Genomic DNA, 27,139 nt, shown 5'->3' with positions numbered 1-27,139 from the left:
TTTTTTTTTGAGACAGTCTCACCCTGTGGCCCAGGCTGGAGTGTAGTGGTGCGATCTTGGCTCACTGTAGCCTCTGCCTCTTGGGTTCAAGTGATTCTCGTGCCTCAGCCTCCAGAGTAGCTGGGATTACAGACACACACCACTAAGTCCAGCTAATTTTTGTATTTTAAGTAGAGATGGGGTTTCCCCATGTTGGCCAGGCTGGTCTCAAACTCCTGGCCTCCAGCAATCCATCCACCTCAGCCTCCCAAAGTGCCGGGATTACAGTTGTGAGCCATCATGCCAAGCCTGGTTTTTCTTTGTCTTTGTTATTCCAGAAGTTATTTTTTATTCCAGGTATTTCTCTTCATTTCCTAGGACAGTCTGAAAGTTAAGCCTCCTAGATCTCAAGGGAAACTATCAATAGTGTTTTGTGGATAATGGCTTTGGCTCTGTGTTCAGTGAACCATCCAAGTCTCTTGTGAAATAAAAACAAAACAGGGATTGAGGAGCAAGGGAATATCTCTGAGGACAACATGAAAATGGAAAGCTTTCGGCAGAAAGAAGAGCATTAGTGAGGCATATTGCCAAAATTGAAGATGGAGGCACTAGGGATTCTAGCAAAGCTGTCTGACAAGGGAAAGGGCCTGCTGCCTGCAATTGGCCAAGTGACCAGACGCCAAGCCAAGAGCTACTGGCCTGGCTCAAGGGCTCAGGGGCCAAGGGAGCTGAGTCCTTGCCCTCTAAAGCTCCCCAGTCTCCAAATTAAGAACCTCTCATTGTCCCAGAGCCTCTGGCAGGTGATCCCCCCCACAGTGCTAAGAAGGGATGTGACATCTTCCATGCCCTGTAGGAGTGATACTCATCTGCATTACTAGTTTTGCTGGGTCTCCAATGATCAACCATGGGAACATACACTGTTCTCTAAATTAAGACACCCACAGACCCAAGGAAAAGGGTTTGAGTCCTGAAGGAGTAGGGATGGAGGCAGCCCCTCATATGTGTACTTCCGGACCGAACTGAACTTTGAAGAAGTGATACCCTTATTACAAAAATGTGAAAATATGAATCAGCCAGCCTCAGAAGAATTTGATCTGCCTGTCTCTATCACAGCGGTATTTTTATACAGTAGTATAGTCTTAAAACCTTGACTGTTGCAAGAAAAACTCAACTAAGATTATTTTTATAACTTTGAAGTGTTTCCACATTTTGTGCATAAAGTAAAAGTGTGAACATTTGTCACACCATACTATTTCAAAGGTGCATAATTCAAGTTCACATCAAATTTATAACATCCTGATGAAGGTGTAGTCGTGGGGGACAGCAAAGGCAGCTTGGTGAAGGACAGCATCACAGCTCCGAATATCATCTGTCTGCCTACAGATAACACTTTTATATCTCTAGCCAGGTCCTGTCCTCTAAACTCCAGTCCCATAAATCCCATGCTGTATCCTGCAGGATGACCAAAGACATTTCAACCTTCTCATGTCCTTGCTTGACTCTTACCTGCCTTTCTAAATGCACTTCTCTATGTGCCAACTCCATTCTTCCAGTTGCTCAGGCCAGAAACCCTGGAGGTCTCCATAGCTTTCTCTCTTGCAGCCCATGCCGAGTGAGTCAGGAACTTCTTTGGCTCTACCCTCTCTCTGTCTCATCACCAAATGGACCAAGGCCCTAAACAGTTATGACATTGACTCCTTAGGACCCATATGCTCCAAAATATTTACTCTTTGGTCCTTGACAGAAAACAACTTCTGAGCCTTGTCTTATAGGGAGGATTAGAGAAGGAAGAAACTCTGAAAAGCTGGATGGTAGTAACAAAGGCCATCAGTTTAAAGGTGACATGAAGGATGACAGTTGCACACAGATGAGTTTCACAAATGTCTGCATCTACAGACAGATGGAAGAATAGAAAAAGGCTCTCCTTAAAGGATGAAAGGCATTCATATTTTAGACAATTATCACCATCTTACATGATGACCATCTAAACATACAGCAGGAAAAGGCAGAAATTGTTGGATCGGTTACCTGAAGGATCGGAACTGTAGAGACTGGCGGCTGTTGTTATGGGTCCTGGTGGGTGGATGGCGCTTGCTGAAGACCTCTGACTTGCAATCAGAATCCTGCTCTTTGCAGATGGTAAACGGGACATTGCACCCAATCCTAGCTGGGGCTTAAGGAGCATGGCTGACCGATAGAAAGTTGGAGGGACTTCGTAATGAGCATAGGGAGGAGAACAGAACTCTTCTTTTCCAGGGTGGTCTGTAACCTATGATAGACAAACAAAAACTCAATCAGAGACCTTCACATCATAGTGTGAGTTCTAAATAGGACCACGAGACCGAGGCTGCACCAATGACCACTCTGGTACCACTGAGCTTCTTGATCGCAAGTCCGCTACCTTCCCTGGGCCACAGTGTCTTCGTCTCCTGATTGACAACACACCTGGATGACCTCTCAGGTCTCTTCCAGTTCTACTACTGTACGAATCTGTAGTTTACTGGGGTTAAAAAGAACTCACTGGATAAGATTTTTTAAATTCCATTGTTACAAAATCACTGGAATCTGAGTAAGCAGCCAAACTATAAATGTCAATAAAGCAAAAAAAGCATTTAGCAAATGTTCATAAAATTATGGAGGTTTTATTATACCTGTGGGAAAAAAAGCCGTAATCTGTATGATAACCTAGTCTTAGGCTGACTAGATAAACTGTATCCATTTATATTAGATCTTTACTGGGCTACTTAGGAAGCAAAAAATTGCATTGTTAACAAGGGAGGAAACATTAGCCAGAAAAATAGGGAAGTTAATGGAAAATGTGTTTTCAGACCTGTACTATGTGTTTACCTAAAGACCTGAGCCTCAGTTATGTCCTCTGGTCGTCTGCCCTAGTGAGGTGATGCTCCCAGGAAGGTTTGAGCAAGTTTCACCAGAATGCAAGTTCTAGGGCACAATCTCATCAACTGCTGACTTCAAAGCACCCAAAACAATGTCTAGCACATAGCTAAAGTCAATAAATATTTATTAAAGAATCATGTTTCCATTTTTCCCTAAGTTTAATAATAATATAACGTTACTGTTACTTTCTCCTGTAGCTAGTAGTTTGGCCTAGAATACAACCTGTGGGCAGTACCTTTTATATATGCAATTCTGTACTCATTAAGTCTGTTCACATTATCAATGTTTTTTTCATATTAAACATGAAAAAAAGAGAGAGAACTAAATAATCTATTTCCTTTAAGTTACAACAAAAAATAGTGCTAAGGGCTATAAATGAAAAGATACATCTGTTAATTAACTGTGTTCTAAATCACAGCACATTTTATGTGTCAAACTTGTATCTCAGGAATCATAAGCATTTAATAATATTCTTTAATAAGGGCTATAAAAGCTTTGATCCAAGCTGTTGAAGAGATAAACCCTTAAATTGATACTCATTTAATGTTGAAATAGATACAAAGTCCTCCTTCAAATTGACATTGTAGAAACAAAAGATTAGGCCTTTAAAGTTTTATCATAATCACACTGTAAAATATGCATGATTGTTACAGTAGATAGATTGTACTTGGCTACAGCAAATTATATTCCTATGAAAGAACATTCTACATCTGCACTCTGATAAATTTTTTAACATACTCTACTTACTCTCACTATCAATCTCTGGTTTTTCTCACATACACCCTTTTTTAATTTTAGTTTCTAAATTTTGGGTTCCATTGCACATTGCTTTGAGCAGGTGCTCTTATTAAGAAATTAGTATTACTTCCAAACTACGTCTGTCAGGTTTTAGGATTGCAATATGCTGATCTTAGTAGTTACTCGGTGCCTTGAAACTGAGTAGTATTTAGGGATTAAAATTCACCACAATCTCACTCAACAATGATCTTAACGATTTCAGTAACTTCAATGCCTATCATTTTGTTGGGTAATTTGTTTCTGGTGAGATCACAAATTCTTTAAAAGTGGGAAAACTACGCCTTTGATGTCTAGTCTGTGCATTTTTAATTAAACAAGGGAATCTACAAAAAGCTTCATACTCTTTTCCTTAATCTTTACTGACAGAATACAGCAGGTGACACGGCCCAGTCATAAACACATACAGAACAATCCCAAACACTGCCATTTCCCTCCTTCCATCCCAATGGAGAGTTTTTAGAGAAATCACTTTGAAAGCAAACAAAAGAATCCTATGATTTCAAACGAACTCGTAAAGTCAAGGCATGCAAACAAATACATTCTTACCAGGCTGTCCCTCTTCCTATTTGCCCTGCACTGTTCTCACTGGGAGAGTGTGCCGTGCAGACAGAGGGTACAGGTGGAGGCGTCGTTAACAAGCCACTGGGATAGGGGTGAGGGAAGGGTGTCTGGGATGGTTAATTTTATGTGTCAACTTGGCTGGGTCGCAATACCCAGATATTTGGTCAAGCATTCTAGATGCTGCCATGAAAGTATTTCTTATATTAGATAAACGTTTAAATCAGTAGACCTTGAATAAAGCAGCAGACCCTTCAGCATGTAGGTGAGTCTCAGCTAATCAGTTGCAGGCTTTATTAAAAACAGACTGACTCCCCCTAAAGAAAAGGGGATTCTGCCAGGAGATCACCTTCAGACCCAAGCTGCAGCACCAACTCTACCCTAAGTCTCCAGGCTGCTATCCTGCCCTGCAGACTTTTGATTTGCCAGCCTCTGCAATCATGAGCCAATTTCTTAAAATCAATCAATCAATTTCTCTCTCTATATATATAGATAATGTGATGTAACCTCTCTCTATATACATCTACATCCATGTCTCTCTATATATGATATATATATAGAAATATATATATAATATATATTGAAAGAGAGAAAGAGACAAAGATGTATACACACCACACACACACACACCCCTATTAGTTCTATTTGTCTGGGGAACCCCAATTGATGCAGTGCCCCTCAGAGACGAGTGGCAGCAGTGAGGAGGGACAGCAGCCCTGGATCATACCTCTGTACACTGCACGCACATCGCCCTCCCTCCATCCTCTCAGCCCTGCCCCTTTCTTCCCACCTCCCTTTACCAAAAATAAAAAGGGCTTCCAAGTTGTTGGAGGGAGGGAGTGTCCCTGAGACCTCAGGAGAGCCAGTGGCAGAGGGCACCTGTTTAGGAAAACATATCTAATACCCGGACATGACTAGATCCCAGATGATCTTGGAAGCCACTTGTGGAAGTTTTAAACGCCTGTGCTGCTCCTGCCAACTGGAAAAAGAGTTCCTCTCTCAGAAGAGTGTTTACTCTTGATTTTCCCACTTCTACCCATGCTACGTAACCAGCGGGGATCTGTCGACAATGATGGAAGTGTCTGAAGCTGGTTTGGGTTTTTATTTTTAAGAGGTTCTCATTTTATTTTTAAAAATCTGGTTTCTATAACTGAAAAATATTTCTATTGCAACACATTATCACAAATGTGTTCTTGTCCTAGAGACCAGACTGCGGCCGCCCCATGGTGAGCTTGGGGCGCACTGGCAGAAGAAGTCGGCTTTTTAATCTCCCTGCACTGAGCTCAAACACAAGAGGGGGACTCGCTGGGTTAGAGCATGTCAGAGCAGTAGCAGGTGGCCAAGGATCAGCCTGTTCCCCACTTTTTACGAGTAAAGAAGGTTATCATAGACACCAGTACAACACCTGGGTATCCTCCTGCAGCCTGAAAACGAGCCTGGGTCTCTCAGATGCTCTGATGATGGCAGAAAATGGTCCCCAGGTACAGGGAGGGAAACTGACATTTCAAATGAACTTGTAAAGTCGAGGCACAAAAACAAATAAATCCTTTGGAGACGACTTTGGGATGCTCGAAGTGTGAGGCCATGATGCTCTCTCCACGCCAGTGGGGTCTCTCTGAACCCCTGAGAACCGCCAAAGCCACACAAAGTCCATACAATCCCATTTCCTTGAGTGGTGTCTAGATAATGAAGTAGAGAAAATAGTTTGGGGACAATATGCGTATAATATATAAACTATTATTGGAGGAAGCAGAAACAACACAGAAAAGAAATATACAGAAAAATACAGAAGGGCACAAAGAAAGAATTACAGACAATGCGGGGTTTGGGCCTACATATCCAAATCAATTTCCCTCATGAGTTTGTTTTTATAGAGAAAAATCTAGGCTCTGGCTATGGTTTGGATACGGTTTGTCTCTGCCAACTCTTATGTTGAAATGTGATCTTCAATGCTGGAGGTGGGGTCTAGCGGGAGGTGTGTGGGCCTTGGGGGCAGATGCCTCATGAATGGCTTGGTGCCCTCCTTTTGGTAATGAGCAAGTTATTGCTCTATTAGTTCTTGCTGTATTAGTTCCTTGATCCTTAAAGAGCGGCCTGGCACCTCCCCTACTCCCCTCTTGCTCGTCTCTCACCACGTGATCAACGCACACATGGTTCCCCTCCCCCTTCCCCCATGAGTGGAAGCAGCCTGAAGCCTCACCATAGGCAGATGCTGGTGCCATGCCTCCTGTCCAGCCTGCAGAACCATGAGCCAAATAAACCTCTTTTCCTTATAAATTGCCCAGCCTCAGGTAATCTTTCATAGCAACACAAATGGAGTAAGACAGGTCTCTTCATGGAAACTCTGCAGTGATTCCCTGCCTTATAGAAGAGCACAGCTTCAGAGCCTGACCCTGAGCCTCAGAGGCCCAGGTGGATGAATGTTTAGAAATTTGAGAATGACACTGTAACCAAACTCAGAGACTGATGTATAAAACCAGAAGGGCAATTTGTTCACTTTTAATGGGAGACCACTGCCTACAGCCAGACTCAAGTGTCCTCTAGCCAGAACATGCTCTCATTGCAGGGCACAGAGTAAGAAGTCACTTATAAACAAGATGTCAAGCAGCCCCGTACAGCAAGACAAACCCTGCCAAGCTGACTGGACCCCTGAATTGTCCAGTCCGAATCCTCTCCAGAGATGCGAGGTAGGAAGTCAGTTATAACCAGAGGCCTGGTGGCAGGCCCAGAGTCAGAACACAGGGAGCAAGTTGTGTGATTTTGTTGCTAAGGACCTGCTGCAAGGCAGCACAGCTGGTCGGCTTGTTGGACCACCTAGTCAGTGATTGCCTATGTCAGTGTTTGCTGCCAAGAATGGATTCAACTTTGTCTTTGTGCTAGATATGACAACTTCTGCTGTGATTGATATATGCTTTAAATATGCCAATACATGTAACCAAGCTAGAGTCCAAATTTGGACTCAATCATCCTATCTCTAGAAACCCTTGGTACACTTTTTTATGGTTGCAACACATATGGAGTTCACGATTCAGTTATCATTCAACATTTCTTGAGCACATACTTAAGCGCCATTCTAAATTCTGGGAACTCAATGGGGAAGAAAATATTGAAAACAATCCCTTCCCTCATGGAGTTTACATTATAGTCAATGCAGGAAAACTAAAGAAGTGTTTATGGCAGGTGGAGGCAAGTGCTAGGAAGAAATAAATCAGAGAAAGGGGATTCACAGGCAAGATGGGTGGCCTTCCCAAGGAGATAACGTTGAAGCTCAGACCTAAAGGAAGTGAGGGAGAGAGCCACCTGGATAACTGGGAGAACATTCCAAGCAGAGGGAGGTACAAAGGTCCTGAAGCAGCAGAGTGAGAAAGGGAAAGTGGAAGGAGAGGAGCGGGGGTAGCTGACAGAGCCCCAGTAAGCACATCCTAAAGGCTTAGCCATCCTACAGGCCCCAGCTTGTGTTCCAAGCAACCTGGGCAGCTCTGGAGGGGGTTAGAGACAGGATGATCTCATCCTGCCTTTTTTTTTTTTTTTTTTTTTGAGACGGAGTCTCATTCTGTCACCAGGCTCAAGCGCAATGGCGCGATCTCAACTCACTGCAACCTCTACATCGTGGGTGCAAGCAATTCTCCTGCCCCAGCCTCCCAAGCTGCTGGGACTATAGGCGCCTGCCACCACGCCCAGCTAATTTTTGTATTTTTAGTAGAGACAGGGTTTCACCATGTTGGCCAGCACGGTCTCGATCTCCTGACCTCATGATCTGCCCACCTCGGCCTCCCAAAGTGCTGGGATTACAGGCGTGAGCCACCGTCCTCAGCTCCTGCCTTACTTTTAACTGATCACCCGGCTGTCATGAAAAGACTCCTTCAGGAGACAAATCTTTGTTCTGAGGTCTCGAAGGATGACCCACCATAGCTCCCAGGTACTTAACTAGATACACAAAATAAACTTCTCCGGGGTGGTTTCTGGGTGTGCTTCCCCACACAGATCCTGTCCCTCCAAGGACAGCACGGCGCAGTCTGAAACTGCACAGGCCTGGGTGAGACTCTCAGAGCTCTCCTTCCTTCGTGGTGGGTGACTTAAAGCTCTCCGTCTGTTTCTGTATCTATACGGTGATAAAAACTGCAATACCAACCCTCACGGAATTACTGCAAGGATTAGCAAAGATCAACAAAGATCAAATGCTGTATTATACAGGCCCAATGCAGAGCTGGCCCTCAATTAAATGTTAGTTGTAATTATTATTTTTATTTTAAAGAAAGAGTCCATGCCTAACACACTGTTTTCTGCTCATTTGCTATCTTCACACGTACGAATAAGAGACACTCCTAGGTAGAAAATACTCCCCATTGAGGAATGAGTCTGATCTATTTGAAGAATACAGTAATTTTGCATTCTTTCTTCCTTTGACCTAGCTTATATTATATTCTATTCACTTATTTAAACATGGAAGCCTATTTAATGCATACTCATCCAATTTCATACGAATTATAGCAAGTGAAATTTCAATGGGTCTCCTTAGATACTGGGTGCATCTTATTAAGAGAATCAGACTCTTCCAGTTAAAAATGGTCATTTCTCTAGACAATCTGCTCTAGTCAAAGACTCCATTTCTCCACAAGTGTATCCATGAAAATCTGCAATTCACTTAAAGAGGACATTTTACAGTCATAACTCATTGAAAATATGTCACAGATTTTGGGACAGTCAACTTACAGACCATATCATGATGACATTCTCTTACCTCCTGCAAAAACTTTTCACTCATTTGACTGAAAGGATGTCCTGGGGGCTTGATTCCAGACACCATCAATCCGGAACTGAAGACCCTTGGCTTCTGCAGGTCTGGCTTGAATTTCTCATAGAGGTTGGCAGACGGCTTCAGGTCACCACTCGCGGCCTTCTCTTCATGGGGAAGAGGCATGGTACATGTCGGCGGGGCGTATGGAAGCCCCACTGGAAGCAGCGAGGCGTCCACCTGGCCCAGGGCCTGGGGACTCCTCCTGATGTAGGTGATGATCTTGGGCCTCACATGCTTGGGCTTGGGCATAATGACGGGCTTGGTTTCTGTCCTCTCCTCTGTTTTTTCAACCTGATGGTTCTCCGTGCCCTCCTGCGAGGAAGGGGCATCCTTGGAATGTGTGAAGACAGGCTTGGGGATCCCACTGGGGCAGGCGTTCTTGTCAGGCACTTTGGGGGATGTGTTCGACAAGCGTGCACTATCAGCAGGGGGTGGTACCGCCAAGGGGGACACTGCATCCATACCGAACACGCTAACATCCTGAAAACGGCTACTGGGTGTTGTAGGCTGGTGGGTCATGTTCACAGTTGTCTCTGGGTGGAGGGGTGCTGGAATATTGAGAACTGAATCTACTCTTGCTGAGGTGCGTTCAATCTTATCTGCATTCTCTAGAAGGTTCCTGTTTTCAGCAACAGATGTGGTGATCTCTCCGCTTTCCCGTGCTTCTGAGCTGCCACTTTGAGGTTCCAGGGGCTCAGGCACCTCTGTCTGGCTCTCTCCAACAGAAGGATTGAACACCAGAACTGTAACACTGTCCTTGTCCACTGTGGGTTGCCCACTGCCCAACTGCCTTTCCTCCTCAATGACATCCAAGGGTTTGCTGTCAGTCAGATTAGTAGGAATAAAAGCCACATGACCATCACCTGGTGAAAAGCTGCCGGATGTCCTTTCACCCAACTTCCCACCTGCACATGGTGAAATGTTGCCAGTGGGCTGACTATCAGCCCCTCCTAAGGAAGCAGAGGCCTGTTTGGGGGTGGCGTGGAGAGAATCCGGCTTCCCTGGGTTGACTCCTCTCTTCTCTTCACTGTTGCCTCTTCCCACCCCAAGGTGGTGGAGGTCACTGTTTGGCAGAGAGCCAAGTGCATCGGTGGTTTCTGGGTGCGCTTCCCCACACAGATCCTTTCCCTCGAAGGCTGACAGATTCTCTTCCCTGTGGCATCCCAGATACCCTTCCTGGGCTGCCTTTCCCTCTTGTTCAACCCTCCTGGGTGAAACATATTTCAGCTCCACCTTGGCCTCTGCCTTTCCCTGACCTAATTGTGCTTCTGGCTTACTCGGGATTTCCTTCAATGCCAAAGTCAGATTCAGAGCAGGCTGTGGATGGGTGGAACGTGGTATGTGCTCACTGCACGCCTGCAGTACATGTGCTCCCACTGTCTGGGTCTCTGAGGGGGTGCTCTGCTTGGTCTCTGAGGTAGATGGTTTAGGATGACGCACACTCTTTCCCTCTGAGGTACTGTCAGTTGGAGGGAACGCTGCCGGGAGAGCGTGGTCTGGCAATGTCTTCTGTGGCCCCTCCCCAACCCCAGGCACCTGACCCCGTGCTTCCTGGGAGTCAAGGGGCGCAGGCTGTGGATGCTGCGGAGTCAGGCTCCCGACTACAGCTACAGAGCTGCTTGCTCTTTCCAAAGAATGTCTCCTCAGTTCCTCATTGTTGAGGGTCTTTGCCAATTTATCCTTGGGAACGTGCCAGGGAATTTCAGCATCCCTTTTAGCCAAAACGTCTAGACTGGCCTCACCCATCACATTTCTCCAACTCGACAGACTCGGTCCCTGGACACTCCGCGGGGTCTGCAGGCTCTCTGTGCCTCTCTCCATTGTGTGCTCCTCATTGAGTTCCCTCTGAATGGTTGAAGAAAGTCTAAAATCTTTCAGGCTGGTGGAGCCAGGCTGAGATCCCTTCTCAAAGCCCTGAAGTTGCTGAAATTCCTTATGGAAATGGGTACGGTTTTCTGGCTCACTTGAATTTGTATTTCCAATTTCATCTTCCAGGTCACATGTCTTGGACTCATCATGAGAGGAGCTGACCTCCAACATGATTTGATTGGCATTTGTATCTCCCAGACTTAGGATGCTCTCATTATTATTTCTTGCTGCATTTCTGTTGTCCCGCAGCTGAGTGTAACATGATTTCTTAGGAGCCACTGGGACGCTCATTGTCAACCCTTTGGTGGGGCTGCTTGCCATGCAGTCCTACTTAATGGAAATGGGCTGCCTTCAAGCTGCAATCAGATTAATAGGAAATTCTCAGGCTGCTTGTCCTCCCCTGACAATGTCACCTTGTGACACTGCTTTAATCATTCTCAGAACAGCTTGAAAAGCAAGCATTCTCTTGATATACAGCAGGAAGACTTATCTGTTAGGTTCCTGCTGAATGAGAGCCAATTAGTCCGTGAGACCTAGAGAGAAATAAAAATACATTCACATTAGATGGACAAATAGAACTTCTCAGGAGGAAAAAAGTAAACGCAGATGTATTGGTCATTTCTATACTATTATTTCATTCACTCGATAGTTTTCTCAAAAACCTTTCTGATCAGGGCTCCTGCTGACCAAATACGGACAAAAATTAAACATCAGAATGTTTAATGTTAGAAATGGATTATAAATGCATGTGAAATCTTAAATCCAAATTTTAAACATCCACAAGTCTATACTGATACTGATTTAAAAGGGTGGAGGAGAAGTAAAGGCTCTTCTTTACAGAAGAGCATCAACGAATGTAGAAAAAAATTTACAGAATTTGAAAAATCACTATTTTGCAATCTCTGCATTAATAATTATCTTGCACAAGGGATGCCAAAGGTACAAACATTGGGTAAAAGATTGTTGGGGAACAAGATATTTATAGATGCTTAAAGTATCTTCCCCCCAGCTACTTTATTTCTTACAAAAAGAAAATTTGATCTTTACAATGGAGAGATCTGGTAGACACCACATTAACCACGTGATCAAATTTAACATCACTGGTATCGAAACTGACATGACGGACTCCTGATATTAGTTAGTTCTCAGGGCCACACATCACCTACGCAGTAATGTTCAATCAGAATTTAACCATGAGAAAATAACCTGGCGAATTTAAATTGAGGTATATATTAAAAAATAACTGGCCTAACTGGTCCCAAAAAAAAAGTCAGCAGAGGCTGGATTTTCAAAATATGTTAGCAAAGGATATTATTAGGACAATGAGAGATGTAAATATGGACTGTATATAAGGTACAGGTATGTCATAATTAATTTCCTTGGGTGTATAATCGTGCTATAATTATGCCAGAGATTATCTTTGTTCTTGAAATATCCATGCTTTAGAATTCAGGGGTAGTATGTCATAATTTCTCTAACTTATTCTCAAATGATTCAACCAAGAAAAACATGTGTATGTATGTGTGTGTGCATATGAGAAGGAGAGAGTAAAAGAGAGAAAGAAACTGGCAAAAGTCAACCATTTGAATATCTAGTTAAGAATTCTACTACATCTGCAGCTTTTCTATAAGTTTGAAATTTTCCAAAATAAAAACTTGGGGGAAACACTTCATTTCGGCCTTCGAGGCCTGCATGATCAGGCCCTGAACACCTTTCTGGCCTCGTCCCCACCTCACCATCTGCTCTGCAGGCTGCTGCCACATTGGCCTCATTCCTCACAGTACCATGTTCATTACTCCCTGCCTCAGGGCCTTCCCACATACTTTTCCATCTGCATGGAATGTGGAACCATCCCCCAGCCTCATCTAACAAGTCCTTTGCATCCTTCAATATGCAACGTAACTACCACTTCCTCCAGGAAGCCTTCCTGACTGACTAGGTCGTCCTATAATGATGAATTTGTAATATCCTGTATTTTCACTTTGAAGAATTTAAAAAAAAAGACTTTCTGATTTGCTAGACACTGAAAATAAATATTGTCTAATACCTGGCATACATATTAGGCACTTAGTATGTATTTGTAGCACGGACGAATGAATACATGACCAGATGAATGATGAGGAAGATCAGTGTTATTTCTGCCCCCAAAGAGTTTAAAATCCACACAGGATATGCTTTTCTGTGAAAGTAGACTCACAGATCACCACTAAACCATTCCACTCAAGGTTGACGTTGTTTGATCCACTACTATGAATGTGTTTTATTAGGCACTGGGGATAGGGGATTTTAACAGTAACAAGGTTCGGCCCTATCACCAATTCCCCCAATGGAGACTCGAAGCCTTCCACACTCTCCTCCTCATTCATCAAGAATACACAAGCACAGGTGCACACCACACAGGAGGCTACTGTTACGTTTCTCCTGAAACAGGTTACATGGCAATGTGGCCACCCACTTGTTTTCCCTTCATCATTGTTACTATGCTGTTTCATATATTAAAAAGAATATGAGGGCTGGGCACAGTAGCTCCCACCTGTAATCCCAATGCTTTGGGAGCCTGAGGTGGGAGGATCACTTGAGGCCAGGAGTTCAAGGCCAGCCTTGGCAACACAGGAAGACCCTGTCTCTATTTAATAAAATGTTTATGTTATAAAGCAAAATCATATAATACACGACAGTCCATCACCCAACCCAAGGACACCTTGCAGCCATCCTCATGCTCCTCCTCACTGAAGCCCTCTGTGTTTCCAAATTAGAGCTCTCTTTTCTTTCACATCTATACATAAGCAGGTAAACTGTTTTACATACATAAGATCATTTCTTATAAGCTGGTTTTTGTTCCGTTTTTTAAAATTTGCCTCTTCTACCCCATACCCCAAGACACATTAACATCTAGATCTTTCCATTTCTTTCCCCATGTTTGTATGATCATGGGAAAATACACAGCCATACCTGTGCATGTGCGCTTGCATTTCCCTACCACACTGCTCTTCTGTGCCTTCCACGACTCCCTCACTGTCCTCATCCTCTGCACTCTCATGCTTTTTCTCCTTCTCCACCTTCTCCTCCCAGCCTTATCTCCAGGAAGCCAGTAGCACCCCTGGTGCAGCCTGACCCCAATATAGCGCTCAGCCAAGCTGCTGATACCCTGATCCCAGTCTTCGTTTCCTGACACAGAGGACATTCTCAACAAACCCTTGTTTCTTTGTTTATTCAATCTTAAAAGTGTTTCCCTTGAAGATACACATGTTCTCTAAGCACAAATACAAAAAGGATGTAGGCAAATCAGTAAGACTGCAGTTTAAAAGAATGCTGTGCTCTCCGGGTGGAGAGACAGGTATCCTGGAAAGTCGAGAAGGGCAACAACGTTCATAAATATAGACCATCCACAGAAGGGAACTGCCTCTAATTTTCTGCGGGCAGAAGTGTAAATATGCAGCCAAGAGCGCTCTTCGGTTTGAACTGCTGAAGCTGGGAGAAAGAAAGCAACTTTGCTTAGCAGAGACAAACAAAAACAAAGCATCAAAGTCCACGACACGTAACATGACTGCAAGAAAGTGACAGAGAAGTATAAAACCAACGTCCGTGCTAGAAAGAGTTGTGTTTTAATTTTTAAGGAATTACGTCATAAATGTTCTTTTAAGTTTGTCAGTAAACAATAACAGTAAACAATAACCAGTGGTACTCGCTGGTAAGGGGACAGAATAAAAGCTAGAACCTGCTAGGGGCCCAGTATTTTCTCAGCAGTTATACAAATTTGTTCAAAAACTTGCGACAGGATCTCGTTCTGTTGCCCAGGCTGGAGTGCAGTAGCACGTTCATAGCTCACTGTAACCATGAACTCCTGGGCTCGAGAGAGCCGCCTGGGTCAGCCTCCCAAGTAGCTGGGACTACACGTGCACATCATCACACCTGGCTAATTTTTTTATTTTTGTAGAAATAGGGTCTTGATATACTGACCAGACTGGTCTCAAACTCCTGGCCTCCAGTGATCCTCCCACCTTGGCCTCCCAAAGTGCCAAGATTACAGGCATGAGCCACAGCACGTGGCCTAAAATGTAACTTTAAATTAAAATTACACAATTATAAGTCTTTAATATTAAATTTTAATTTAAGTTAGGACACTTAATATTTATAGCAGGCCTCCAGAGACAGGTCTTCACATCCCCTTGCTTTTTTTTTTTTTTTTTTCCCCCACTTCCCGGTATGGAAATGAAAGCACAGAGGGGGTAACATTCCCAAGGTCACACAGCTCATGAGTGGCAGAACTGGGACACAGATAGAAAGCAGAAGCTGTAAAGAAGAAAAGCTGCCCATGCACGGAATCATACACCACACAGGAAGAACAAAAGGAAAACACACTATTGTAAGAACAAGAACAGAAAAAACCAAAAACAACATGTGGAAGTTCACATAAGACAGGAAAAGCAAATTTAAAAACTTTCTTCAATTTTGTGAGGCAAAATTATGCACAGGAAGTCGTGTTTCCTGTCGCCATCCCTCCCCCTTATGTGGCTTCACACGTCTCCCTCACCCCAGCTCCCTCAGCCTGCCATAAGATAGCAGCAAAGTAAACACAAACACGAATTTCTTTCCAGATCTAAATTTCAATACAAGGCCCTCTACTAAGATAAATGTTTTCACAGAACATATAACATGACCATAAAAGTTCAAACTCATAATAATACAGGACTGTGTGTGATTAAATAAAATATGCAAATAGGTCAACCAAGGGTACAAACCCCTAGCTGAAGTGCATTTTCCCAGAGTGAGACATAGAACTTTCATATGCCTTAGATCCATTATTACAAAAAGTTAAGAATGATGGCCTTAGAGGTAAGTGGTATTGTATCTTGAAAAAAGAATCAATTAGTTAAGTACTAGTTTGAAAGGAAGGTAAAGATCTAGGCTTATAACCTGCCTGATGCTTAATAGTCTTCTAAGTGGTTTCCCCTGGTTCTAGGGCCAGAAAATTCACCACACATCTGCGCAGGGTCTCTGTTGGCAAGCTCTGCCTCCCTAGAGCAGAATGAGGCAATTCTTCCACCAGATGACCTTTCAGGTATTTACAAAGAGCTATATGCTCTCTTCCTCCCAAAACCTATTCTAATCCTTGTCAAAGAACTCAGATTCTCCCAACTGTAGGATTAGCTTTTGAAAACTCTCACCATCCAAACAGCTTTCCTCTAAGTACATGCACCAGGGAACCTGAATTCCCTCCTAAACAAGGTGCCCAGAGCTATGCCAATACTTCAGTTCTAACTGCATCATCTAGAGTCACAAGAAAGCATGTCTTCCATTCTCTTAGTTATACTTCTAACCACTCATTCTAAGAATGACCTCCTCATGGACATATAAATCACCCTCTAGTTCCACATCAATTAAAACATCAAAGTACCATATAAGTTGTCCTAAACTCCACTGACTCAATCCGAGACATTTGTAACTGGCTTTAGCATCCATGCGTGGGATCATAAAAACATACTTCTCAAACATCATCTTGCTGATCTCAATGCATCATTCTATCCTTTTAAAACTTGTGGAGCCCATCCTTAACTTTTCATCGAAAATATCTGCAATCCATTCTTGTTTCCATACTATCGTTGAAAAGCTAAGAGTTCCTTCTACACTATCGTTCATTGATAATTCACTGATAAATCACTCATTGGTGTCATTCATTGACACCAATGTTAGCAGAACACAGCAGGGGACAAAACAGCAGCCCCTGGTGCCAAAAGGATGTGACCCCACAATGCTTCCACAATGCTCATCTAATCACTCCTCAGGCACCCCTCTGCCCACCAGTTCCTGCAGCCACTGTATGTGCCCCCATCTTGTCCACAAGAGCATCATAAGAAACTCTGTCAATCATGATGCTGAAACGTTAGTAATTATAATGTTGTCTCTCATGAAAAATAAAGAAAATGAAAGTGAAGACAGACAAGAAAATGAGGCTGAAGTACCATGACCAGTCCTACACAGTAACCTACAATTGCATAAGGGCCACTGTTTATTTTTCATAGTACTCATAACTCACCAACTATCAAGGCTTTAAAAAACCTAACATGGGCTCAGCATCAGGGCTGCTAGCATGAAGCCAGAGCATCACATGCTCTCCTTGCTCAAAAACAAAATTGTCTCTGCCCATCTTTCATAATCAGGAACATCTTCAGCTCTCCTGAGCTCACAATCTCTGGTAATGGTTTGTGAATACACATATATTTCTTTCTTTTTTTTTTTTTTTTGGTGCAGGGGCACGGGGCCAGATGTGGTGGGGGGAGGTGGAGACAGAATCTCACTCTATCACCCAGGCTGGAGTGCAGTGGTGCGATCTCAGCTCCCTGTAACCTCCGCCTCCCAGGCTCAAGCTTCAACCTCCTGAGTGGCTGGGATTACAGGCACACGCCACCACGCCCAGCTAATCTTTGCATTTTAGTAGAGACGGGGTTTCACCATGGTGGCCAGGCTGACCTCAGGTCATCCATCCACCTTGGCCTCCCAAAGTGCTGGGATTATAGGCATGAGCCACTGGGCCTGGCCAAATGCACATACATTTCTAAATCATGAAATCGTGAAGTGAAATGACAGCATCTACACACTCATGTAGAATTTCTGCATCCATTTTAGGCTTTGATTTCCAGTGACCCATGTTTTTTTTGTCCAATACAGCATGAAAGGCATTCCTGAATGAAGGGAAACTCACTGGATCCACCACGGTGCCTTCCAAGAATATCACCCTGAGTGATCCAGCCAAATGACAGGCTAAAGTGACACTTCTCGGCTTGACATTCAAGGTCCAATGAGCACAGGGCCTATATATGTTTCCAGATTCAATCCCCTTTACTCTTCTACTTAAAGTGCATTTGCCCTGTAAAATCGTCCTCCTGCCCAAGAGCTCCACGCTCTAAGCATCAAAGTCCAGCTCAAAGGCCACCTCCTTCATGAAACCTTTCCTAAATTCTCTCCTCTCCTCCCTTCCCCACTAAAAAGGTAGAGGTGGAACTAGATATTTTCTCTCTGTGTCCTGAATTCACAGATCTTTCCTTCTGGAACGGTCATACCATGCTTTTTCATCACAGCCATGTCCACCTAAAATAGTTAAGTGTGTCTTTTTATTACAGTTATATGTGACTCATTATTGTCATTACATGTGTCTTATTCCCTTTATGAAATTATAAGCTCACTAGGCTGAAGGTTAATAGCACAGGCACTTCTGTTTCCTATGTAATTTCTGGGACAGCACTTTGCACATGGTAGGCACTCCAGATGAGGTAATCTCATCCTAACTTCAGCTCAGAAAGGTGAGATGTTCACTACAATGTGAGTCCCTTTTTTTTTTTCCCTCAATCTTTCAAGATGAAAATTGTAAAGCCACCCTTCCCAACTGAGCAACTGGTTAGACGTCCTCCCAAGAGGGCTATATCAGAATATCCAAGTAAGAGTAGACAGAAAAGTATATTCTGATCATCAGTTTGATTTATATTTGTCATAATACTTTACTTTGAAAATAAACTGAAGAAAATTTGGGGTATTTTTGAGTTATTAAAAGGGCGCATGGGTTTTGAAAGATTGAGAAGTATTGTTGTACAGCTTTCCTTGGCTGCCAGGACTGCCGTGTAATGCTTTATCAGTTGTGAATTTTCATATATACATTCAACCACCATGCCTCCGAATGTAAATGCAATTTCATCTGACTTCATAAAACTTTGCCAAAGGAGCTCCAACTACAGATCCTGCCATGCAATCCATTATCCTGTAGAACTTTAGGATACAGAAAAATGAACAGAGTATGAACCCAAAATTCAAGAGTAAATGTAACAATGCAAACAAATTCAAAATCCTAGTTTTCAAATTTTAGTTGGCATCTCTACTGGGTATGTATTTGGTGCCTATAGTGTTTTGCCACAGTTAATAGGACAATTGTATATGTCGTTACATATTTATGTACAAGTCAACGTATTCATCTGAAAGTCTCCCGGTAATAATATCTTCATGTTTTCTGCAGTTGTAATTACTTAGGAATATGCAGGTTCTTGGTCTTATTTCATAATGTTGGTTATGTTTATTCTCAACAGGCACAATTATAATCTAACACTTGATGCTCTGCAGACTAAATGAACCCTACAAGTACAGCGTCCTTACGATATGGTTAAAAATTGAATTATTCTTTGGGAGATGTTAAAATATATATTCAGGGACTCTGCGGCTATCTATGGTGTCACATAACACAAAGTGTAATAGCTCTCTGGAGCCTGCTTTGCTGTCCTTATCTTATGTACATAATATGGGCAGCATATCACATTTTATTCTAATATATAAACAGGACGGTGTTCAGAATATCTTTTTTTATTGAGGTAGCAGAGGCTATTTTATTTTTATTTTACCATGAGTAGAAAGAGTAAAAAGAATATATACATAAATGAAATGCTGCTATTTCCCTCTACAGAGGACCAGAAGAGGGGGTAACGGTTTTTCCTAGTTTAGACCAAGGTGATATTTAAACAAAATATTATGTTCATTGGTATTTAAAATCTCCCCCAATCAAAATGCTGCAAGTTTCTCCAAAACAAGTTTCACTCACATTTGCCAACAAAAAGCATTTCAAGCATACCCTTTAAAAAAAAAAAAAAAAAGTCCTTTCCAGGGGAGAATTTCACCCAGAAAATAAAGGACATTCATTCCTTGCCGATTGTGCTTAATGTTTATTTTGTTTTGTTTTTGTCTTGGATGACTTTTTTTCCAAAGTGGAACTACTCACATTGCCAATTATAAAAGAAATGAATCGGCCGGGCGCGGTGGCTCATACCTGTAATCTCAGCACTTTGGGAGGCTGAGGCGGGTGAATCACGAGGTCAGGAGTTCGAGACCAGCCTGACAAACATGGTGAAACCCCATCTCTACTAAAAATACAAAAATTAGCTGGGCGTGATGGCACTCACCTGTAATCCCAGCTACTCAGGAGGCTGAGGAAGGAGAATTGCTTGAACCCAGGAGGTGGAGGTTGCAGTGAGCTGAGATTGCGCCATTGCACTCCAGCCTGGGTGACAGAGCGAGACTCCATCTAAAATAAATAAATAAATAAATAAAAAATAAAAAAATTAAAGAAGAAAAAGAAGAAATGAATCTTCATTAGATATATTTTTAAAAAGGTAAAAATGTAGTATTTTCGATTTTTTGTTTTTACACACATGGAATGAGTTCTATAACCCCAATTTTTCACTGTGCATGTCATATTCTTCCTCCCATATAAATACGTGTAGTGAAAACTTTATCATCGAATATTTCCAAGTAATAATCAATTACACTATAATCTATTCACCAGTTTCCCTTATTGTCAAGAGTTTAGGTTGTCTTCAATTTTTATCTTGTTAAATAACTTTTCACAGAAAATCAGTGAATGCACAACTTTATGGCACCCTTTACTTCCTTCAGATAAATTCCTAAAGGCAGAATCCCTGTGTTAACGGGTATGCACATTTGCATCTTCATCCAGAACTCTTAAGCTCCAACAAGGGTTTTTGTTTCATTTGCAAGTACTTCTCCAGTGCCTAGCAGAGCCTGGTACAGAATGAGTACTCTGGAATTATTTGTTGAATAAATACCTACTACCCTCAAGAGAAAAACATGCCACTCTTCATTCTATCCCTCCATTTCCCCCACTTCCTGCTCCATCCCTTTCCTTGAAAAACTCTTTCTAATTGGAATGACCAGAGCACCTAATTTGAATGACCATCATTCAAACTGGAACATCTTTTTCTTGCTCAGGATGTTATTCCGCTTTCTACTAAAGCATAATTGACATGCAGTTACCACCATTTTTACTGTACAGTCTTGTGAGTTTTGGCATACAGTCTTGCAACTCCCACTGAGAGGTGACAATGTGCTAGCAGCCCTCACTCTCAGTGCCTCCTCGGCCTCCGGCCTCAGTTTCCACTCTGGCGGTGCTTGAGGAGGCCTTCAGCCTGCCACGTTACCATGGGAGCCCCTCTCTGAGCTGGCTGAGGCCAGAGCCTCCTCCCTCTGCTTGCGAGGAGGTGTGGAGGGAGAGGCGCGGGTGGGAACGGGGCTGCGCTCGCAGGCCGGTGTGAGTTCCGGAGGGCAGGGGCGCGGGCTGGGCGGGCCCCACACACGGAGCAGGCAGCTGGCACCGCTGGCCCAGGGCAGTGAGGGGTTTTAGCACCTGGGTCAGCAGCTGTTGAGGTTGTGCTGGGTCCCCCAGCAGTGCCGGCCCACTGGCGCCACACTCAAGTTCTCCCTGGGCCTTAGCTGCCTTCCCGAGGGGCAGAGCTCGGGACCTGCAGCCCGCCATGTCTGAGCTCCTGCCCTGCAGTGGGCTCCCAGGCAGCCTGAGCCTCCTCAACGGGCGCTGCCCCCGGCTCCCTGGCGCCTGGTCCCCTCCACAGTCCAAGGACTGAGGAGTGCAGGCGCCCACCACTCAGGACTGGCAGGCAGCTCCACCTGCAGCCCTGGTGCAGGATCCACTGGGTGAAGCCAATCGGGCTCCTGAACTGGATGGGGACTTGGAGAACTTTTATATCTAGCCGAGGATCGTATGTGCACCAATCAGCACTCTGTGTCTAGCTCAGGGTTTGTGAATCCACCAATTGGTATGCTGTATCTAGCTAACCTAGTGGAGACTTAGAGGACTAGCACTCTGTGACTCTGTGTCTAGCTCAAGGATTGTAAACGCACCAATCAGCAATCTGTCAAACAGACCAATCAGCTCTCTGTAAAATGGACCAATCAGTAGGATGTGGGTGGGGCCAGATAAGAGAATAAAAGCAGGCTGCCCAAGCCAGCCAGCAGCAACCCACTTGGGTCCCCTTCCACAGTGTGGAAGCTTTGTTCTTTTGCTCTTTGCAATAAATCTTGCTGCTGCTCACTCTTTGGGTCCACGCTGTTGTTATGAGCTATGACACTCGCCGTGAAGGTCTGCAGCTTCACTCCTGAGGCTAGCGAGACCACGAACCCACCGAGAAGAACGAACAACTCCAGACGCGCTGCCTTTAAGAGCTGTAACGCTCACCACGAAGGTCTGCAGCTTCACTCCTGACAGCGAGACCACGAACCCACCAGGAGGAAGAAGCTCCAGACACATCTGAACATGTGAAGGAACAAACTCCGGACACATCATCTTTAAGAACCGTAACACTCACCGCGAGGTCTGCAGCTTCATTCTTGAAGTCAGTGAGACCAAGAACCCACCAATTCCAGACACACCACCACCTCAATTACAGTTCTATCATCTCCAAACATTCCTCCAACCTATGGCAACCAATGATCTGATTTCTGTTCCTCCACAGTTGCTTTTCCAGAATGTCACTTAAATGTAACCACACACAAGTGGGTGGCCACTGGGTCCAGCTTCTTTCCCCCACCTGGGAGTCACCCCGGGCACTGTGTCCATCAGTGGTTTATTCCCTTCTATGGAGGAAGAAGAGTCCATGCAGAATGCATCTCCCATGGAAGCCACACGTCTCCTACCATGCTCCCGGACTTCGCTCTTGCTTCTCTGAAGAGCCATTCTCCCTGTACGTGATAGCCAGGCGAATATCTTGGCAGGTTAATCAGATCAGGTCATTTTTGGCTACAAAATCCCCACTGGCAGCCTTGCCCTGGCCTGCATGGCCCTGTGAAACTTCCCTCACTCTTGGCTCTAGCCACCTCTGCCTTGCTGTTGACACAGCTGTGCGTGCTCCATGCCTGACTCTCCCGCCTCTAACATTTCAGGTCTCGGCCTAAAGGGTCCCTCCTCAGAAGGGCTTTCCTGGATGGTCCTCCTCTACCCTCAGTCACAGCCCTTTGTCATTTCTTTCCCAGTCTTTAACAGCTATTTTATGTGTTTGTTTATTGGTTCATTGTCTTCCTCTCCCAATAGAATGAAAGCTCCATGAAAGTAAGGATGGGTAAGCCCTGCTCACCACAGATCCCAGTGACTAGGCTAGTACTCCATACATTGTAGGCACTCAATAAATTATCTGTTGAATTAATTAGTATGGTGTCATCATAACATCTTTCCTAATTTATTTAGCTTTCTGGGTCATGTCTTGCTAAGAGTATATTAATCACTGAATGTTAGAAGTGAGAAGAAACAGATATTAATTAGTTCAGCCCTCTTGTTTTATAAATGAGGAAACGGCAGTCTTGAGTAACTGTGTGAATTACTCAAAGTCGTACAGGTAGGCGCTGTCACAGCAGGGTGGGGCCTGGCTCCTCAGCCTCAGTCTGCTGCTTATTCCCCTTGACAGATTGCAGCCTCCATGGAACAAGGCCTCTTGGGTTAGGGAGGTGAGAAAAGCAAAGCAACGGCTCTAAGATGGACCTGATTTACTGAGCATCTACTGGCTTAAAACACACAGTGCAAGGAGCAATAGGAAACAAAAGATAAAGAAAAGAAGGGTCTTAATCCTTGAAGAAATTGCTCTCTCCTGAGGGAAAAGGATAGAACATACATATAGCTAATCACTAATAAAAGCAAGACAGGGTATAATAAAATATGCTGTTAAACAGAAATACAAAGTACCATGTAATGGCAAGAAAAAGACAGAAATCTCAATTGAAGGGGTGGGGAAATGAGATCTTTGAGTCTCTCCGCAATGTAGGTATGTGTGTGTCTGTGGGCATATATGCATGTGTGTGTGTGGCTAGTTTAACAAAGTATCAGGCTGACCTCCCTCCACTGGCACACAAGGAAGGGCTGTATCATTCAAGGTCTGAGTACAGAATTTGTAGGTGATGCCAGAGGCATATGTCCCCTCTAACTCCAGCTACCCGTTTCCTTTTTAGTTCCTTGTTATTGCCCCAGTGGTGAAGTTCTAAAGAAAAGAAGCCACTGGGAAACTCAAATCTGTCAAACACTGTTCGCTCTAAAAAATGATTTCATAAGGAAAGAGGGTAAAATAATACCTAAAATAAAGCATGGGACTGATCTATGGATTTCAATTATCTGCAACCCTATCTGCTTACCAGAAAAATTGAGCGTTCTCTCTTCTGGTGAAGGAAGGAAATTTTTTTAAATTTAGTTTAAAACACTGGCAGCTTCAAATGGCAACAAGAACACTGGCTTTGACCATCAAGAGTTGGTGATAAATTCTCTGCCATTACTTCATGAGACAGGTTTGAAAAGCCAACATATTGAAGATTAATATGCCATCTAAAAAATAACAGATAAGATCCAAACTGCTCCAATCCCAATGTTATGTGCTTGTGTTCATTAACAGAAGACTGAAAAAAGGAGACACGGACTCCAAACGGAGAGAAAAGGAAACACCCTGAATTACAGAAAAGACGATGTACTTTTCCTATAGGCATTTCAACTGGCACCCCAAGAGCTGAATCAGACAAGATTTTTGTTGTCTTGTCACAGGAGTAGGCAACGGTGCTTTTTAAAATGGAATTCAAGTGTATGTTTGCAGGGCACGCACTTTCCCCTTCTGCAGTGGTTACTTGACCTAGTAACGCACACCTGGTTGCTTCACAGCCTCTGCTACCTGCTGCCTGGCACCTGAATGCAACTGAGGCTGGACGCGCACTCTTTTTTTTTTTTTTTCTTTTTTTTGAGACAGAGTCTCGCTCTGTCACCCAGGCTGGAGTGCAGTGGCGCGATCTCTCCTCACTGCAACCTCCGCCTCCTGGGTTGATGCCGTTCTCCTGCCTCAGCCTCCCGAGTAGCTGGGACTACAGGTGCCCACCACCACGCCCAGCTAATTTTTTGTATTTTTAGTGGAGACGGGGGTTTCACTGTGTTAGCCAGGATGGTCTCAATCTCCTGACCTTGTGATCCGCCCGCCTCGGCCTCCCAAAGTGCTGGGACTACAGGCGTGAGCCACCGCGCCTGGCCTGGACCCACTCTTTTAGCATATCTCTTTCTAAGTAGTCACCTGCCTGAGTACTAATATAGCACTGTAATATTTCACTAATTTATTCCCTTCCTAATTCCTAACCACAAACAGCTTATATGAATATTCCCAACAAACCCTCTCCACTTCTTCCTTCGTACCACAAATCCTATGGCTTTATTCTCCTCTGCAATGTGGACAGGCTGGACTGAGTAGCTGCCGGAGAATCCCAAAATCCACCTGAGCAGGTGGGGAGCAAAGCTAATTCCAGGGAGGGCAGCTGATTTCCGGGAGTGGGGGTGAGTCGGGTTGGTGAAAACTGAAAGGGCAGCATGGACAGTTACTCAAGCTCTTCTGCTAGGCCACTCTCCACCGAGCCTCTAACCCACTAAACATGGGTTTACTTCAGAGCAGGAGGCACACTTGAGCTGCACGCCCTTGACTCTTACATACACCTTAGACTCACGGAATGGATGGAGGTGGCACATGACCCGCCCTTATCTACAGGACTGCAGGCTATAAACCTCAGGGATGGTTTGCTATCTGAAAGGAAGAAATAAATCATTCTAACATCATCAGGAGTGAAGTGAGGTTCACTTACAGCTCAAAAGCCTGCACCAGGTCGCTTTACACAGGGCTCCTTCAAATTCCTTTTTATCCTGAAGGTGAATTTCTTTTATCTTTCATCAGAAGCTCATATCCTTTCTTCTGTCAAATGAACTAGATCTCTAGAAGGATGAAGCTGAATATGTGACACCATGATGCAGCCCAAGCAAAAAAAAAAAAAAAAAAAGTTGTAATAACCAGAAAGCAATTAAATAAACTGCACAGGTGAGTGCAAAACCCTCCATCTAAATGGAAAGGTATACGCTTTCATGTCCCAGGGCCCGTCATAAGACTCTATATTTTCATTAGTTAGACTTTGTAATGAACAAAGCATTTTGGATCAGCAGGCTTGGAATATCTTTAAGGAAGAGATAAGGAAATGAAAATAAATTAAAAAGGAAAAATCATATTATTCAGCTAGGAACCAACTCAGCGCAGAAACATGAAGGAAAAATAAATGATAATATGCTGGGGAGAATGACTGGTTTTTCTGTTCAACTGAGATAAATGAATAAGATTGCTTTGGGTAACTTGTAGTAATCCTCCAACATTTCACCAAAGATCGAAGAAAAATAGTGAAAGATATTTATATTCCCAACAAAATTTAAGAGTGCTTTTTAAAAGAGCAGCATGTTGATGTGCGTTTGAATAGCACCCAATCTATAATGCACGGGGGGAAAACTGTCTTGCTGGCATTTTCAGGATGGGGTTGAGGCTTCATACATCTTCATTATCAGAATAGACAATTTCTTGATGCAACAAAAATCAAACATTCTCAAAAGCACAAATCTGAGTAAGTATGAATTTTCATGGGCATGTTTTAAATATTTAAAAATCAGTTCAGAAATTCACTGTTAAATACCCAAACACATCCATTTTAATCAAAGTCTCTCAAAGAAATTCCATAGGTCTCATGCTTCTTATCTTTTAAATAAAATAGTTAAAAAGCTAATTAGTCAATTCGGTTTAGTGATTCAGTCACATCCTCTTACATGTACGACATGTATGCATAAGTGTTAGGCATGGGAAGGGGAGCAACGATGCTAATGCGTCCTCTCTGGCAGGTGGTCCTGACAGCTTCCTGGGAGGCTCCTGACCCCAGGGGCACTTCTCCCAGGGGCAGCTCTCCAGGACTGCAGCAGCAGCCCAGACAGTCCTCTACCATCTGACTGCTAGGACTAGCATAGCTATACACTGACTCCCCTTATCCTGACCAGAGAAATCTGTTTCAAGTCTACTGTTAGGCGGTCTTTCTAACTAAAGTGTGAGGACAGCTCTGATGGGGGAGGAGAAACCAGGAATTCTGATCAATACAGTTTTCAGCTCTCAATGGGCGCACTCTCTGATGTCAAAAGGGATTGTGACAGAGCAAGTAAATAGGAAGGAAACCTCCCCACAGCAGTGGGACAGAACTTCCCAAGCATACAGACAGGCTGAGAGTGCAGTCCGCATGTGGTGGCCTTCTCAACCCCAAAGGAAAGAAGGAAGGGGGTCCTAGCCTAGAAAAGGCCAAAGCCCTGTAGGCCAAGGACGTGTGAGGAAAGTGGCAAGGAAGGGGGACCCTTGAGATGGCAAGTCCTCTGATTAATGTGGAAAGAATAAAGTAATGCTGGACAAATCATCCCTAGACTCCATTTCCCACCAAAAGCCGGATTTTTGTTCCAAGGAGGCTGGAGGAAAAGAGGGAAGAAAAAGAAGAGGAAAACCCAAGAAGCATTCTGTGTGTGACTGTAAGTGTGCAAGTGTGAGTGTGTGTGTCTGTAAGCATTTTATAGCTTTTTTTTTTTTTTTTTTT

At 43.8% G+C, this 27,139-nt stretch overlaps 1 protein-coding gene across 1 annotated transcript in view; it reads right to left on the bottom strand.

The window, feature by feature from the left end:
• Window positions 1-27,139, bottom strand: part of LOC105553835 (microtubule-associated tumor suppressor candidate 2-like) — a 366,625-nt gene that overhangs the window by 160,639 nt on the left and 178,847 nt on the right. Inside the window, exons 2-3 of the mRNA XM_011999993.1 lie at window positions 8,975-11,433; window positions 2,008-2,248 (exon numbers count right to left, since the gene is read on the bottom strand). Coding sequence (XP_011855383.1) covers window positions 2,008-2,248; window positions 8,975-11,221 — 2,488 coding nt within the window. The 5' untranslated portion in view covers window positions 11,222-11,433. The remainder of the gene's footprint in view (window positions 1-2,007; window positions 2,249-8,974; window positions 11,434-27,139) is intronic.

The sequence above is a fragment of the Mandrillus leucophaeus genome, unplaced genomic scaffold, assembly GCF_000951045.1.
Source record: "Mandrillus leucophaeus isolate KB7577 unplaced genomic scaffold, Mleu.le_1.0 Scaffold61, whole genome shotgun sequence".
Taxonomy (NCBI): Eukaryota; Metazoa; Chordata; class Mammalia; order Primates; family Cercopithecidae; genus Mandrillus; species Mandrillus leucophaeus.
The sequence above is the reverse complement of the archived record's forward strand: the minus strand, read 5'-3'. Positions and strand labels throughout refer to the sequence as shown.